Raw genomic sequence first — 17,400 nt, forward strand, 5'->3', positions numbered from 1 at the left:
ATGAGCTAGAATAATCATGAAAACTCATTTTGAGGCAGATTGTTTCTGTGGAACTGAAGGAACATTTTTAGTAAATGGGATTGTGCTTTTCTTTTTCTTTTTCTTTCTTCTCATGTTTTTAGTTAAGGTTAGTCAATTTAGTTCATCTAGAGTTAACATAGAACAGTTTGGAAGTACATTTTATTTTTTTAGATCAGGGTTCAGCAAATAGTTACAACAGGGGCCATATAGGTTTGCAAAGCCTAAAATATTTACTATCGATTCTTCATAGAAAAATTTTGCAAATGCCTGTTCTAGACTTATGAAAGTACTCAGTGTTTTTATGGTTATATATGACATAAGTTACTACTGATTCTCTGAATTATTAATAGTTTCAAGTATTCAATATCTTCTACCATTCCTGATTATATGTTTTGTAAAAATATTTAATAAAAATGACTGAACTCATTGTGGAAATTGGTATGGCCTGATTGCCTAATGGATAATATGTTGAAAATTACAAAACTCATTTCTGCTTTTGAAAACCCTTGGATAGTAAAATAATTTATTTCTTGATTTGCATTTCACCACTTATAAACACCCTGGGAAAACATCATCCAGTACAAAGCACCCTGTCAGCGCTCAGTTACAAAATGGTTTTGTGATTTATTGGGACAATTTAAAATGACGGTAAAAAGAAGCACTCTTTTACTTTTTTCCCTCCACTTTTCCATGCTGTTGGCCTCTTCCACTCCTTGGCATTTATATTCCTTCCAAATACAGGACAGAGAGTTAAGGTTACTCTGTGGGCCATTTGACAAATGGCCGTGTCTCTTCAGGGTTGTCTGACTCTTCTTATGAGAAGGTTATTTCAATTTCTGGCAGGAGACACTGTACAGTAATTGAGGTTAATCTGAGGAGCCCTGTAAGAACAAGCCTGGGGACAAGAATCTATTTGTTCATTCATTTGTACATACATTTATTTAACAAACATTGAAAGCATACTGAATTAGGTGCTCGGCACCCAGTGATTTAGATGGATACAAAGCAGATAATTATAACATATTGTGTTAAGTGAAACAATTGAGTTATATAAAATTTATTATGGGAGGGAATGGTATCTAACCCAATACGAGGAAAGGCAAATAAGAAAAGTTCCCTGGAGGAGGCTAAATCCAGTTAAAGAAGTCCAGTAACTTCTGTAGGACATTCGAGGGGAGACATCCAGAAAGTGGACTTAAGTCTGAATCTCTGGGCTGAGGTATGGGCCAAAGATAGATTTAAGTGTTTTTAGTATAGAGATGGCAATTAAAACCGTGAGAGTTGATGAACTCACTTAAGAGTCTGAAGAATGGGAAGAGCATCAGGTTCAGGGTGGGTAGGGCCAACATTTCAGCATAGACTGAATGAAGGAGGAGATAGTAAACAGGAGAGATGGAAAATCCAGGAATTATCAGAGATGATGAATAATATAGGAGACAGAAGAGGAGAATTCATTTCAAATATAGTTAATGTAACTACTTATGTGTTTAACAAATAAGTGCCTAAAACTTGGTTTCAAGGCTATTTAAAGTAGGCCCAAACAAATCAGTTCATTTCTTACATTTGTCAAAGCTAGTTCTATTTACTTAATCTAACACATATTTATTAAGCACTTTTTTTGGTATTAGACATTCTTAGGTTGGCACCTTCAAGAATAAGCTATGAGGGATAAAAAAATGATCTAACATGGACATGGTGCTCAAAGAACTTGCAGCAAGATAAATTACATACCAAAATATTTATGGTGTAAAAAGGGACAGAAGGAACTATAGAGCATAGAAGCTTAGAGTGCCAAGATTGCTTTTGGATTGGGGATTCAGGGAAGCAGTAATATTTGAGTTAAGTCTTAGAAGATGAGTAGAGATGGAAGTAGGATAAGCATAGGGGAGAGTAGGAGCTGAAACACAGTACATAAAACTGCAGGACACTGTCAGTCTTGCATTATTGCTGTTTACTATGTTTGTTTCCATCTCTTGACTGACCTTCCTATGTTGAAGACTAATTTATCTTTACAGAGCCTCATATGGTGTTTTGCATGTAGTACTTACTGAGAATTTGCAATATGAATTTAACTTGGGAGAAAGATCATCATTGTTTTAAAATTGCTTATTACATAGCCTCACCTGTGCTAGCCTCAGTAATAAAGCCAAAACTGATTTCATGACCAGCATTCTTGTGTTTATTAAGTAAAAGAAGCAATACGGGTAGATTACCTTCTTGATTTGATTTCTGCGGATGACAAATTAGAATTTGTAAATGAACCGAATACATGTAATTGTAACATTCCTATATAGGACATGAAAACAATTTAAGATAGAAGCCACAAATGTGATTCTTAGGGCCTTGATCAACACAATTTCTTTGGGATCTACTTTAAATGACATCATCGAGGCTAAGTTTTAAGCAATTATTTTGTTAGCATATAAATAGTTACATTTGTTTTAAACTTTGAAATGAACTCTATCCTTCTTTTAGGATTAAAAAACAACTTGTACAGTTGCTTTGAATTAACCAAGGATGATTAAAAAAAAGAACCTAGTTTGTAGCTGCATCTGTGTATTTGCTTTGATAAACATAGAGAATCAGATTTAGAATGCAAATTTTAATGGTGGAGCTACTTAGCTATTTTGAAGAGATTCTATTTAATATGTTACTTATGGATTTAGAGTGGGCAGAAATATAGGGAATTAGGAAAAGTGTCATAATAATAGGCCACATATTTTCTTGTTGATCTTAGAAAAGGGAATAATAATATTTGTTAAAATAGAGTAGAATGTATTATTTGCAGGTTTGCACAAGAAAGTAATTCAAGGACTTTGGAAGGTAAAAAATGTTAGTCCATGATGATTTTATATTTTTGATTATGTATAAATACTTGAATTATGTGTAACTTTATTTTCTCCATTTTTTTTTTTTGAGAATGAAATTTAAAACAAATTTGAAGTCATGGTTTGACATGTGTTATTCTTGCTTATAAATTCCTAGAATGTGTAATTTAATCTAATTTTCATTTCACAAATGTTTAAAGTCAAAATAAGCAGTTTGTTCAAATGACCTGCAGTGAAATATAGAGACAGATCACCTTTTTGTATTAGTGAATTGACAAGAAAAACTCATGAAATCTCATAGGCTTCATGTTGCAGGTGACTAAAAATAAACTTCCACAAGTTAAAATGAACTGTTCTTCTCATTGAATCATTATAAATGCAATTAAAAATAATTTTCTAAATCTTTTTATGTAGGTAAGTAAGCAAGCGAAATAATTAAATAAGAACTCTTTTATGTTTTATCTTTTTTCCTTCCTCCCAATAGGACCAGACATATTATCAATCATTTCAGGTTTCAGAATATGGTAAGAGTTCTTCAATTTATTTTGAAAGAAAAAATATTTGAAACTTTCCACAGAGATAAGAGAGATTTCCAAGAGATGTGTTATTTAAAGTAAAAATCCTAGTGAAGGTAAAATCCTGGTATTTCTTACAGGCCTAAACATATTTTTTCCTTTGTAAAAGATATAGATGGTTATTGTGGGAAAAAAAGAAAAAATAAAAGGAAACCGATCACCTAGAGTCCTATTATGTGGTCTTTCTTATGCATGATTTTTTTGTTTTTCTACTTTGTTGTGCTCTTAACATATTTACATCTTTGTTATTTTTTAACATAACATTAGTTATTTCCCATATTTTTCATTTGGTAGGCTTTGGTAAAGACAGTTTGTTTAACTTGGTTTAATCCTCTTCTTGCAGGTGTCACATTTATAGAACAGTTATACATGTATAGATAAAGACCACGTGGCTCAATTACTTTGTTGGTAGATGGAGAGGGAGGAAAGCTGAGGATAGGATCTCATTTATTAGTATAGGATCTCACTCTTAGTTATAATTTGGGGGGCTATTTTGAGGCTACAGATGAGCTTTTTCATTTGATTTGTGTCACTTTTTGACATTGTATCTCATTCAGGCAGTAGTAATTCTGGAAAGTAGTGCCACAACTTTGTGGCTCAGGTTCCACATAACTCATCCAGCACTGTCACTTTTTAAAAGAAATTTATTTATGAGAGAGAGAGAGAGAGAGAGGGACAGAGAGAGAGAGAGAGAGACTGACTACAAGCAGGGGGAGGGGTAGAGGCAGAGAGAGTAGCAGCCTCCCCGTTGAGCCGGGAGCCCAATGCCAGGCTTGATCCCAGGATCCTGGGATCATGACCTGAGCAGAAGGCAGATGCTTAACTGACTTGAGCCACCCAGGAGCCCCAGCACTGTTACTTCTAAGTCTCATGATCCACTAGAACAGGAATCAGCAAAATTTTTTTCCTAGAAAGGGCCAGTTAGTAATATTTTAGGCTCAGTGGGCCATATGTCTCTGTCATAACTACTCAACTTAGCTGTTGTAGCAGGAAGCAACCATAGACAATATGTAAGTGAATGTGGCTATGATCCAGTGAAATTTTTTTTTTTTTAAATTTTTTTTTTTTTAATTTTTATTTATTTATGATAGTCACAGAGAGATAGAGAGAGAGGCAGAGACACAGGCAGAGGGAGAAGCAGGCTCCATGCACCGGGAGCCCGACGTGGGATTCGATCCCGGGTCTCCAGGATCGCGCCCTGGGCCAAAGGCAGGCGCCAAACCGCTGCGCCACCCAGGGATCCCGATCCAGTGAAATTTTATTTAAAGACGTGGAAATTAAAGTTTTCTTTAATTTTTATGTCATAAAATATTCTTTGATTTTTTTTCCCCCAACAGACTAAAAATGTAAATGCTATTCTTAGTTCATGTCAGTTATCATTTACTGACCCCTGGTCTGGAACTGTGTTGTTCAAATTGGGGGGGGGGGGGTCACTTATTACATGTGGCTATTGAGTGCTTGAAGTGTGGCTAGTCCAAGTGGAAATGTACTCTGAGTGGGTTAAAAGATCAGATTTTGAAGACTTAGTAAAAAAAAAAAAAAAAAAAAAAGAAAAATTGCTCTTTAATAGTAATTTTTTATATTGAGTACATGTTGAAATAATAATATTTTAGGTATATGGCACCAAATAAATTATTACAAAAATTAATTCCACATGCTTCTTTTTGCTTTTTAAATGTGGCTACTAGAAATTTGAAATTGCATGTGGCTCATATTTTATTTCTTTTGGACAGTGCTGTTCTAAAAAAAGAAATCAGAGGTCGCCAAGGTTTTTATCGGCTATTTTCATTTCACATAGAGGTGGTTCTAGGTTGTTATATATTATTGAATTCATTATAGTGGAGGTAGGGAATTCATTGTTAGCCTATGATGTTTGAAGAAGGCACATTTGAATTCTTTGTTCTAAGGAAATCCTACCTCTGAGTCGATCATTTGGCTTTTTTGGCCCTCTGATCCTAGATTTGTCTAGGAGAGTCTTAACATACTAAGGGCCTTTGGCCTGGTTTGGAGTTGGAGGTCTGATTTATATTGTTTACCTATTGGCCTTCTATATATTTCTGTTAATTGAATGGTGAGATGCTTTGTAATTGGACTGATCTATTTCTTTAGCTAGTGAAGTTCAAGAAAAGAATTTCTATAGACTAGAAAGATACAAAATTTTTTACTCTGGTGGTATGCTTTATATTACATAGTGTTCATATTTATAAAATGTTTCATATCTTAATTATATAAAGCTGACCAAAGTAGGGGCTTTTAACTTTGGGATTGACTTCAGGAATCACTGTCACATGAGGAAAAGCATCATTACTTTGTAGCTATATTTTAGTGACTAACTTAGAAATCCTGCTACACAACTTTCCCTTCATAGCAATCCATTACATTTGACTATCTCCAGATTCACCTTTGATTGTCTCAAAGAATAAGGATTCTGTATGACTGCATACATGGCACCATGCAGAGGGAGAGTCTTGGGGCCCTAGGATGTACTTTTAGTAACCAAGTTGGAGAATGTCCTAGGGAAGGGAGTACTCTAGAAGCAATTGTTTACCACATGATGGGAAAGTATTTTAACAAGCAGTAAGGTGGCACCAATGGATGATCCCTGGTCTCCCAGCATTCAGATGCCTTAGCAGCTAAGGTTCTGGATACATGTAGGTTCTACCAATGAGAAGCTTCCACTGACACAAGTGTTCATAGCAACTGGCCCACACTATCATTGTCTAGTCGCCATCCTCCTAAGGGTTTTTCATTTTAGATGAAATGAAGTGCTTTTCATCTGTGTGTTACTATGTATTTGGATTCTAAGGAGTCTAAGTTCAAATAGTACCAATTGCTGACTTCATTAGAATAATTCAGTCTTTATTTTGTTAAGCTAAAAGTGATAGTAAAATAGATTCTTTAAGATATTTATCCTTACTTTTCTTTTCCAGTATTGCCAAAATTTGAAGTTACTTTGCAGACACCATTATATTGTTCTTTGAACTCTAGGAGCTTAAATGGTACTGTAATAGCAAAGTAAGTATTCATTTGTTTTTATGGCTACATACTGTTATAAAATTGACAAAGAACTCACTATATACTCCAGAATATTAGCACCATGTTCTGCTTATTAAAATATCCCAATGGGGATCCCTGGGTGGCGCAGCGGTTTGGCGCCTGCCTTTGGCCCAGGGCGCGATCCTGGAGACCCGGGATCGAATCCCACGTCGGGCTCCCGGTGCGTGGAGCCTGCTTGTTCCTCTGCCTGTGTCTCTGCCTCTCTCTCTCTCTCTCTCTCTATGTCTATCATAAATAAATAAATAAATCTTAAAAAAAAATAAATAAAATATCCCAATGGGCAGAAAACAACTATCTGTAATAAATAATTAAGCATGGACATATCTATAAAGGTCTTTGCACCCATCTGCCTGCTTCCAAGCTGATCCAGTCCTGAAATATTTCCCACAGACAAGTATCTTTCTGAGACTAGCCAGGGGATTTACATTATAGATTGTTCCAGATTTTTAAAAAAGTCATATCTTTATTCCTTATTCAGCTGACATGGATCAAGGGTACTTAACTTTTCTTCAATCTTAATTTTTTTTCTGGCAGTAATGGAGGTTGAATCTTGGGGGAGGAATTTGGTTATCTTATGGCAATTAGCAAATGAGTGAGTAGTTCATAGCCCTCATTATTTCAGCAGATGTACACAGAGAGATTCCAACACATCTGTATGGTAGAGGTATCATGGCTGTCATTTTGAGCCAATGGCTCAAAATCATTTCACTTTGCTGTGGTAAAAAGCATCCTGAGAGTCCTAGACTAGCAGTTCTCAAAAATGTAGGCTGGAGTTATTCTGGTACTAATCTTATGTAGCTTTCATTTTTGATGCGTGAATAGTTGTGCTTTGCTTTCTGAAATTTATTTAGTTTCAGAATTTATTTGTAATAGCTGGTAAACACTGGACTCCCTGTCACTGCTTTCTCATCACCATATCCCTCTCTTGGTGAGGGTTTGTGGCAATGACAAGTGATGGGCAATGAGTCTCCTCGTGGAAGCAGCCCACAGGCGAGATGTTCTGAGGACTCCTGGTTCAGATTTTATTTGGCAAAAAAAAAAAAAAAAAAAAAAAAAAACCATGTGAAAATCCTACAACACAAAGGCAAAAATATGTCTACAATTTATATACCAACTTAGTTTTCTGCTGTGTTCAACTAAGGGGTGGCTTCCAACATGAATTTGGGTACCGTGGGTGGATTTGTAGTTTAGAAAACACATAGGGATCCCTGGGTGGCGCAGCAGTTTGGCGCCTGCCTTTGGCCCAGGGCGCGATCCTGGAGACCCGGGATCGAATCCCATGTCGGGCTCCCAGTGCATGGAGCCTGCTTCTGCCTCTGCCTGTGTCTCTGCCTGCCTCTCTCTCTCTCTGTGACTATCATAAATAAAAAAAAAAAAAAAAGAAAACACATAGATGCCTGCATTTTGCATAATTATTATCCTCCCCTTGATCTTAGCTAAAGGCTAAAGATTAAAAAAAAAAAATAAAGGCTAAAGATTCTGTCTGGGTTATATTTTGAGTTCTTTGACTAGAGTTTATGAAACAGTGAGTGCAAATCCACACAAACCATCAGTGACCTTATGGATTAGGGAGAATGTGGATACCTTCTTTGCTTCTGTTTTTGGTTTTCAGGGCTGGGCTAGGGATTCAGTACAATCAGTTAAAACAGTTATTCTTAAGCTCTGGCCACTTGCCAGAAAGTTTTCTATACAACTTTTGTGTGTGGGGGTGTGGATCCCCTGACATGCTCCTTTCTGCAAGCCCAGTGAGAACTCTTACAGGAGCATCTCTTTACTTGCTAGATGGGATGCTGCCAATGAGTCACGAATTGCTTAATAGGGCCAATTAGATTAAATAAATAATAATAATAAAAAGAATCCTTGATGGGGATCCCTGGGTGGCTCAGCGGTTTAGTGCCTGCCTTTGGCCCAAGGTGTGGTCCTGAAGTCCCGGGATCGAGTCCCACATCGGGCTCCCGGTGCATGGAGCCTGCTTCTCCCTCTGCCTGTGTTTCTGCCTCTCTCTCTCTCTGTCTGTCTATCATGAATAAATAAATAAAATCTTTAAAAAAAAAGAATTCTTGGAGTTTCACCCAGATTCTCATTTGTAGAGCCTCTTTGAAATACTAATGGCTGAGAACAGCATGACCATTACTATGGCCCCTGGTATTTCTTTAGTATTCAGCATGTTGTACTGGCATCATTTTCCTTAGTATGTGTGTCAATCAAGGTTCCACTGAAGAAGCAGAGCCTGTAGGAGATGTAAATTATGAGGTTGTTGCGAGGAATTGGCTTATGTGATTGCGGGGGACTTGTTTACATTCACATTGAGAATATACTTTACATCGTCACAACAGATTAAGGAAATCTTTTTGACCAGCAGAGTCTTTTATCAGTCTATAAAAATTGGCATAGACCTATTCTAGAAATACTGTGACCCAGAAAAGATGGAAATGATGATGAAGTGATAATCTATCAAGGCATAGTTAATGTGAAGAGCATTGCTTGAAATTTCCCAGAGAAGGTTAACAGTCTCTTTTTGGTTTTGAAATCTTTAGCTGAGATGAATAAAAATCGGCGTTTGTTTGTTTATTTTGATGTGAACATCTGCTCACTATTCCCACCTCATTAAAATAAATAATAGACTGTTTTCCACTAACCATGGAGAGTTCTAGAGGATTGTAAGAAAATAACATGGCACACATCTAGTTCTTTCTATATATTCTGCAGACAGTAAAACTTGTTTATTTATGTTTTATTTTTAAAAAAGATTTTATTTATTTATTCATGAGAGACACACAGAGAGAGGCAGAGACATAGGCAGAGGGAGAAGCAGGCTCCCTGTAAGGAGCCTAACGTGGGAATTGATCCCAAACCCCAGGATTGCACTCTAAGCCAAAGGCAGATGCTCAACTGCTGAGCCACCCATGCATCCCTGCAGATAGTAAAATTGAAAAAATATTTTTTAAGCTAAAATTTACTTAATGTATTTATTTTTTGATGAATTGAGACACTTGTACCTTGGAAATGACATGGAAAAAAGGTGGGAAAAACATGAATTATGCTGATAGGTTCAACTTTTTAGGTATCATTTTGTAAACCTTTTGTGCTATGGCTGTTTAAATAAAAATCTTTGTTTTGTTAATGATACTACCCTAGCATATATTTGATTTGCTTTTTAAAATGTTGTCAAACTATAATTTTCTGAATCATTAGTTTATTCAAAATGCTTCCAGATTTATTTAGGACAATAACTGTCAGTATCCTTGTTTCATAATTATTATAATCAGCTTGAGGCAAAGAAAGCTAAATCTGCTTCACAGTTAAACCAAAATAAAAAATATTTGTGTCTGAGAATACTTTAAATTATGTCTGGATTTTCAAGCCCCCTGTCCTATCATGTGATAGAACTCTTTTAAAATATAATGTTCTGGTATCCTAATGCATTTATTTAATCTTTAACAAGATACAAGAACTGTTAAGTTTTGAGGACTCTCTTTTGAATGAATAAATTTGGTGCTGGAGTTGATGACCAGGGTTTCCTCTAACATTACTGTTTTCATTTGGAAGGCAATGCATTTGAAAATGTATTTGTTTTATTCTCCTTAATTTGGAACATGCTATATTTTATCATTGGCTTTTGAGTTGAGTTGATCCAGATGAGGGGCTGTTTCTGTGTTCAACTAATGAATTCAGGAAATAGGAGTTTACTGTTAGATTTATAGAGTGCAAAGCAAAATTGACTTCCACATTTGGCTGAGTATTTATTACACAAAAGAGATGGAAGGAACCCAGGAAACACATTTAAAAAAGGCTTTCTGGCAGTAAAATGGTTTACCAAAATTGCCACTCTTTTTTTTTTAATTTTTTTTTATTTTTTTTATTTTTTTTTGCCACTCTTTTTTTCACATGAAGAGATTTTCCCATCAATGAAGAGGGATAAAATGAATATATAGAATGTAAAGCAGTAGAGATGAGATTTGATTCAAGAAGATAAATTTTGGTACTTTGGATAAAAAATACTCTTCTTTTACATTTTTCTGCACAAGTCCAAGCTATGAGCACATTTGGTGCCCTGGTGTGTTTGGTCTAATAAACTTTTCTGGTTAATATTGGAACATGCAACAATGGGCCTTAGTGATTACAATTTTAACTACCATTTAAAAATGTTCAAAAGGGGCATGTAGGTGGCTCAGTGGTTGAGCATCTGCCTTCAGTTCAGGTTGTGATCCTGGGATCCTGGGATTGAGTCCCACATTGGTCTCCCCACGGGGAGCCTACTTCACCCTCTGCCTATGTCTCTGTGTCTTTCATGAATAAATAAATAAAATATATTTTTTTAAAATAAATAAAATCTTTGAAAAAAAAATGCTCAAAAGCTACAAAGTGTCCTGGGCATGCAGTTAATGGGCCAGTCTTGATTTCTAGGAATAAAACATTTTCGTAACTTGAAATATCTTTGGACAGGAAACTGCACTTGCAATTATGATCAGATTTTCCTCTGGATCTCTAAATGGTTAGAGGTAAAGTATTATTATGAACTGTTTTAAAGTATTGTAGTTTCTCTACAAAAGTCTTCTCATTTTGGAGACTTAATTTTAAGGATCACCATTTATTAAGGATATTCCTAGATATGCTTAGTTTAAAAAATTTGCAGTGAGAGTATTTTTAAAAATATAATTCTTTTAAGTTGGATTGCCAGTGTATGCTATTGAAAATAATATTTTCTTTTTTCGAAAGTAATATTTTCATGTGCTATGTTGATAATATCAAGTAAAAAATGTAAAAAGACCCCATTTATTGTTTTTCAGGTATACATATGGGAAGCCAGTGAAAGGAGATGTAACACTTACATTTTTACCTTTATCCTTTTGGGGCATGAAGAGAAATATTACAAAAAATTTTAAGGTAACTTTTACAGAGATCTTATAACTTCTCATTGGAAAACACTATAAGTATACTTTTACTAGAAATGAGATTTCATACTGAATTAACAAATAATTGAGTGTAAGAAAACCAAGAATTTTCTAGAATTGGACAAATGGGAATCTACCCATTTTGTACCCCAGAGCCATTATATTTTTGTGACTTAGTTTGAATTTTATTTTTAAAATTTGAATTGCTAAAGTGAAGAATAAAATTGAATTATCTTAAACAAAACAGATAAATGGATCTGCAAACTTCTCTTTTAATGATGAAGAGATGAAAAAAGTAATGGATTTTTCAGAAGGTCTTTCTGAACACATGTATCTGTCTTCCCCTGGGCCAGTAGAAATTTTAGCCACAGTGACAGAATCACTTACAGGTTTGTAGACTTTGAAGTGAAGGTAAAGCTATTTATATGGTGCTGCTCTCTCTTCTTCCTTATTATGATGAGTACGTTCCGTTGGAAGCCTTTCTAAAGATGCTACTTAATTCTGAAATTGTCATGACTATTAATTAGTGTCACCTGCAGAATGTTTTCATTATAAAGGGGACACTTCTTTTCTTTCCTAATTTTAATTTCAAATGTTTGGAGGAATGCCTATTTTCTATGATAGTTTGTGCTTTAACCACATGTGGTAGGCATTTGTAATTTTCTCCGTTTCTGCTTTCTTTTCAACCTGAAAACTACAGGGAAAGGCCTAACTAACCACTTTGCAGCTGACTAACCACTTTCTGTTTTTTTTTTTTTTTAATCATTTTAACATCTTCTGAGCTCTTGTTTGCTCATGGACAGTTTTCTCTTTCAATATTAACATAAAGGTTAATTGCTGGGATCTTTCTGTTGTTCTCAACGACTTTCCCCAAACCTCAAAAGACCCAAAGATGATTCAGTGAGAGGCTTTAATCTGCAGTGTCCATGTTGTGGATGGTGCTTAGAAATAGTAATGGTGCTTAGAAGGGGTCCATGGAAGATGCAGTAGAACTGTATGGTTCTCTTTATGACCAAGCCAGTGTGGGAATGAGGCTTCTGTGCCCCATTAATTCCTTGAGGAAGTAGCTTAGATAGAGAAATTTGGTGAATAAGCTGTTGCGTTTGGCTTCTAAATGGTGCAATTTTCAAAACAGGTATCTCAAGAAATGCAAGTTCTAATGTGTTTTTCAAGCAACATGACTACATCATTGAATTTTTTGATTATGCTACTGTCTTGAAGCCATCTCTCAACTTCACAGCCACCGTAAGTTGGCATGTTTATTAATGATCTAAAGCAGCAAGTTTAGTTTAATGAAACAGAATAGCAGATAATATTTTCAGTGCTTTCAAAAAAAATTAAGCCCAGAGTGGATAGATTACTTTTCCCCTTTAGATATATGAAGTATATGGAATTGTTCCCAAATAAACTTTAAGTTTTCTTTAAAAAAAAAAGTCTCCAACAAAAGTATTTTCCTCAAAATTTATTTAATGAGGAATTTAAATTAGATTTAGATTGCTACATTGGAGCTTTTATAAATTACTTGGAAGAATTAGATGTTAGTAAAAAATTTCAATTCAGTTTGATTTTCATAATGACTAATTTTAGTTCTAGCAAAGATATTGCATTAAAAAATTATCAACAAATCTACTCTTTTTTTTTTTTTTTTGAGTTAACACTATGGAGTGAATTTTGACAACATGCAAGGCAAGTTGCTGGGTAGGGCTTACAGAGCTAAGAACCCAGTCTCTACCCTGGATTCACAGTTTTTGTGATGGTGACAAGAAAATATACACACAAGTATGACTTAAGGCAGGATAAGGTTACTGTTATGCATACACTTCTGTAGTGATTTAAACCAGGGGTTGGCAAACTTTTTCTGCAAAGGACTAGATAGTAAATATTTTTAGCTTCCTGGGAATATGGTTTCTGTGACAACTATCCAACGTTGCCATTGTAGTATGAAAGCAGCCTTAACTACTTTGTAACCAAGTGAGGGTGGCTATGTTCCAATAAAACTGTATTTACAAGAAAACTGAATTTGGCCTTCCTGCCTGCCATAGTTTGCTGACCTCTGGTTTAAAGAAAGGGGGTATCATTTCTTGTTGAATGGATCAAGAGAAGTTTTAGATAGTTTCTGATTTCAATGATCATATAATTTAGTTTGAGAAGGTAAGAACAAAACCATTGAGGCTGCAAATGATAGCTTCCAAGTGAGTAGTGAAACAATGAGAGTCTGGGAGGAAGAGCTGGCTTTGGAATAGTGATGAGAGGGTCATTAAAGGTTGCTTTATGGAAGTGGAAGATTTAAGCTATTTGTTAAAAGATCAGTAGGATATTTTATTTTATTTTTTCAAAGATTTTATTCATTTATTTGAGAGAGAGAGAGAGAGAGAGAGAGAGAGAGCAGAGTGGAGGGAGAGAAAGGAATAAAGAATCCCAAGCAGACTCCACAATGAGTGTGAGCCTGACTCGGTTCTCAATCCTGTGACTCTGAGATCATGACTTGAGCTGAAACCAAGAGTCAGATGCTTAACCAATTGAGCCACACAGGTGCCAAGATCAGTGGGTTTTAAGTGTTTGCTGTGGGGGTGGGAGATGGGGAGCAAGATGAGCTGAGACACAAGGCAAGAGCCCTGCTTGTCAAATTCAGGTGCATTTCCTGGATCAGTCCAATTGTAGCAGGAGATTTGTCTGGTAGTGGTGAAAGAGTAAACCGAAGGCAAAGTGTGCAGAGTCTAGAGGATCCTAAATGGTATATGCATGGTTTTGAACTTTGTACTTTAAGCAGTGAAAAGCCTAGGAGCCTTATGAATGTGGGAGGGGTATGGTGAAAGCAGCATTCCAGGGAGATGGATTCGGGGTATGTGCAGGAAGATGGCTGCGGCTCAGGCATGAGGTGGCGAGGAACCTTGAGGGGGTGGACATTCAAGTGGAGAGGATGCAAGAGAGAAATACAAGACTTGGTGTGTATTGGATTTGAGAGGTGGGAAGAGGGAAGGGAAACTGAGAGATGAGAAGTCTGGCAGAATTGTGCTGTTAGCAAAAATGGGAGAGGTGAGATGGTTGCTCAGTTATAAATGTACTGAATTTGGTTTGAGAAGGATACATAAGTAGAAGTTTCCTGCAAACAGAAATTGGGTGTTGAGTATGAGCTCCAGAGCAAGGTGAGGAAACTAGTAGGAGTGCTGAGACCTTTGAGAAAAAGAGAAGCCCAGATAACTGATAATTTGGCCTTGACAAATTCCCACATTTAGGGAGAGGAAGGGGGAACCTAAAAAGGATACTATGAGGATGCAGAATGAGGGCTTTGGAATAAAAAAGGTGATTATGGAGCCATAGGAGCAAGAGAAGCCATATAATATCAAGAAGCAAATGGTCAGTGGTGTCAGAATCCTAGTGTGAGACTGATTCATCTGGAAGTCAGGGTAATACCAATAGTTTTTCAGAGTTCAGTTTAATGGAAATAGCACAGATGGGAACTGGATTCATCTGAACTTAAATCCTTTGCTCTTCTTGTTACCTGTTTTTAAAATGTTGTATTCTGACAATTAGGTGAAGGTAACCCGTGCTGATGGCAATCGACTGACTTTTGAAGAGAGAAGAAATAATGTAGTTATAACAGTGACACAGAAAAATTCTTCCGAGTACTGGAGCAGATGGGACAGTAGAAAGCAGGAAATAGAATCTGTCCAGGTCATAAATTATACTCTTCCCCAAAATGGAATCTTTAAGATTGAATTCCCAATCCTGGACGATTCCAGTGAGCTACAGTTGAAGGTACCATCTGTTTCTTATCATTATGTTATCGCAACAACATTATTAAAATTGTAATCTCGGGGTAGGCACTAATCCTGATAGAGGTCAGAATGCACAGGACGTAAGAAGTAGACACGTGTTTATATTTTAAAAAATGGAGGAAAGTGTTAAAAGTAACTTAGTAACAGTGGCTGATGGGTAGACCAAATGCTTCCTTGTAAATTCATTTTGGAGAGCACACTGAAGTGTAGTATTCTGAAGATGTGAAGAAGCTCCTGAGATTCCCAGTCTAGGTTGGTTTTCAATCATTTGAAGGTGTATTTTGTAGAAGCTGAAATGAAAGAGGAAAATATTCTTTATTTATATATTTTTTTAAATTAATTTTTATTGGTGTTCAATTTACCAACATACAGAAAAACACCCAGTGCTCATCCCGTCAAGTGTCTACCTCAGTGCCCGTCACCCATTCCCCTCCAACACCCGCCCTCCTCCCCTTCCACCACTCCTAGTTCGTTTCCCCGAGTTAGGAGTCTTTATGTTCTGTCTCCCTTCCTGAATTTCCCAACATTTCTTTTCCCTTCCTTTATATTCCCTTTCACTATTATTCATATTCCCCAAATGAATGAGAACATACACTGTTTGTCCTTCTCCGATTGACTTATTTCACTCAGCATAATACCCTCCAGTTCCATCCACGTTGAAGCAAATGGTGGGTATTTGTCGTTTCTAATTGCTGAGTAATATTCCATTGTATACATAAACCACATCTTCTTTATCCATTCATCTTTTGATGGACACCGAGGCTCCTTCCACAGTTTGGCTATTGTGGCCATTGCTGATAGAAACATCGGGGTGCAGGTGTCCCGACGTTTCATTGCATCTGAATCTTTGGGGTAAATCCCCAACAGTGCAATTGCTGGGTCGTAGGGCAGGTCTATTTTTAACTCTTTGAGGAACCTCCACACAGTTTTCCAGAGTGGCTGCACCAGTTCACATTCCCAGCAACAGTGTAAGAGGGTTCCCTTTTCTCCGCATCCTCTCCAACATTTGTTGTTTCCTGCCTTGTTAAGGAAAATATTCTTTAAAACCTATACTCCTTTGCTGGGTTCTTTCCCAGAGTGGCTCATCTGAGACACCCCAGCCATTCCTGCTACCTTTCTTTTCATTACTTAGCCCTCCAACAGGTTTGGTCCTTTGAGGTTTACTCTGACTATTGGTAGATACATAGGTTGGTTGTAAATGAACTCTATGTTGTGGAGAGAAGGAAAGGAGTCCTTTCTCATTTTGTTCTCTCTTCTTGTGGTGTTTCCTGATACTATACTTTCATTTATGAAATAAGGACTATGCTTTTTCTTCTTAGATTATGGTGATACAGACCCTCTTCTGTGTTTTAAAGCTGTCACTTTCTTTATATAATATAAGCTATACAGTGAAAATCCAATGTCTCAGGAGCACATTTTTTCTGCAAGAAAAAAGTGAAAGTGAATTTGCCTTTCAGAAATTATTCAACAGATAGTATCCTTTCTCAGAGTGTTACTGAAGATGAAAATTTATTTGCTCCCTTTTTTTTTGTTATAGGCCTTTTTTCTTAGTAGTGTGAGTAGCATGGCAGTTCATGGTATGTTTAAGTCTCCCAGTAAAACATACATCCAGCTAAAGACAAGAGATGAAAATATAAAGGTAATGCTTACAATAACTTATGATTACAATATAATGTACTCTTTTGCAATTAATATGTGTTTATTAATTAAGATTTTTTTTTCTAGGTGGGATCACCTTTTGAGTTGGTGGTTAGTGGCAACAAGCAATTGAAGGAGTTAAGCTATATGGTAATCCCTTATAGAATCTAAATTTATTATCTTCTATGGGATCATTTCAAATGATATCTACCTTATATCTAAACTCACTAATTTTAAAAATTCACTCTTAAATCCTTTAGGCTGCCCTTTTTATATTGCAATCAATTTTTTTTCTTCCTTCAGTTACATTTGCATTTCCAACCTAAGATGGATAATTAAATCTTGCATTATGTTTAAAATTTAAATTTCTGTGAGATAATCCATCTCAGTTTATTATAGAAAATTATAAAGTATAAGAAAAACCAAAAAAATAAAAATTGCTGCCCATAGCTTAAATTTTGCTAATCTGACTCTCCAGTGGTGCTCTGTATTCCTTCCTCTCAAAAAATAGATTCATGACTGTGAAGCTACTGTTGTCTCAATCAGTATTTCTTTATCTTAACCTTTTCTGTTTCCTGGCTTATACTCTCTGTGTTGGACAGGGAGG

General features: G+C 36.1%; 1 protein-coding gene across 1 annotated transcript in view; it reads left to right on the plus strand.

The window, feature by feature from the left end:
- CD109 (CD109 molecule) overlaps nucleotides 1–17,400 on the plus strand; it is a 127,797-nt gene that overhangs the window by 52,083 nt on the left and 58,314 nt on the right. Inside the window, exons 6-13 of the mRNA XM_026007374.2 lie at nucleotides 3,334–3,373; nucleotides 6,355–6,439; nucleotides 11,272–11,368; nucleotides 11,624–11,765; nucleotides 12,512–12,621; nucleotides 14,911–15,135; nucleotides 16,693–16,794; nucleotides 16,881–16,943. Coding sequence (XP_025863159.2) covers nucleotides 3,334–3,373; nucleotides 6,355–6,439; nucleotides 11,272–11,368; nucleotides 11,624–11,765; nucleotides 12,512–12,621; nucleotides 14,911–15,135; nucleotides 16,693–16,794; nucleotides 16,881–16,943 — 864 coding nt within the window. The remainder of the gene's footprint in view (nucleotides 1–3,333; nucleotides 3,374–6,354; nucleotides 6,440–11,271; nucleotides 11,369–11,623; nucleotides 11,766–12,511; nucleotides 12,622–14,910; nucleotides 15,136–16,692; nucleotides 16,795–16,880; nucleotides 16,944–17,400) is intronic.

This window comes from Vulpes vulpes, chromosome 1 (assembly GCF_048418805.1).
Source record: "Vulpes vulpes isolate BD-2025 chromosome 1, VulVul3, whole genome shotgun sequence".
NCBI lineage: Eukaryota > Metazoa > Chordata > Mammalia > Carnivora > Canidae > Vulpes > Vulpes vulpes.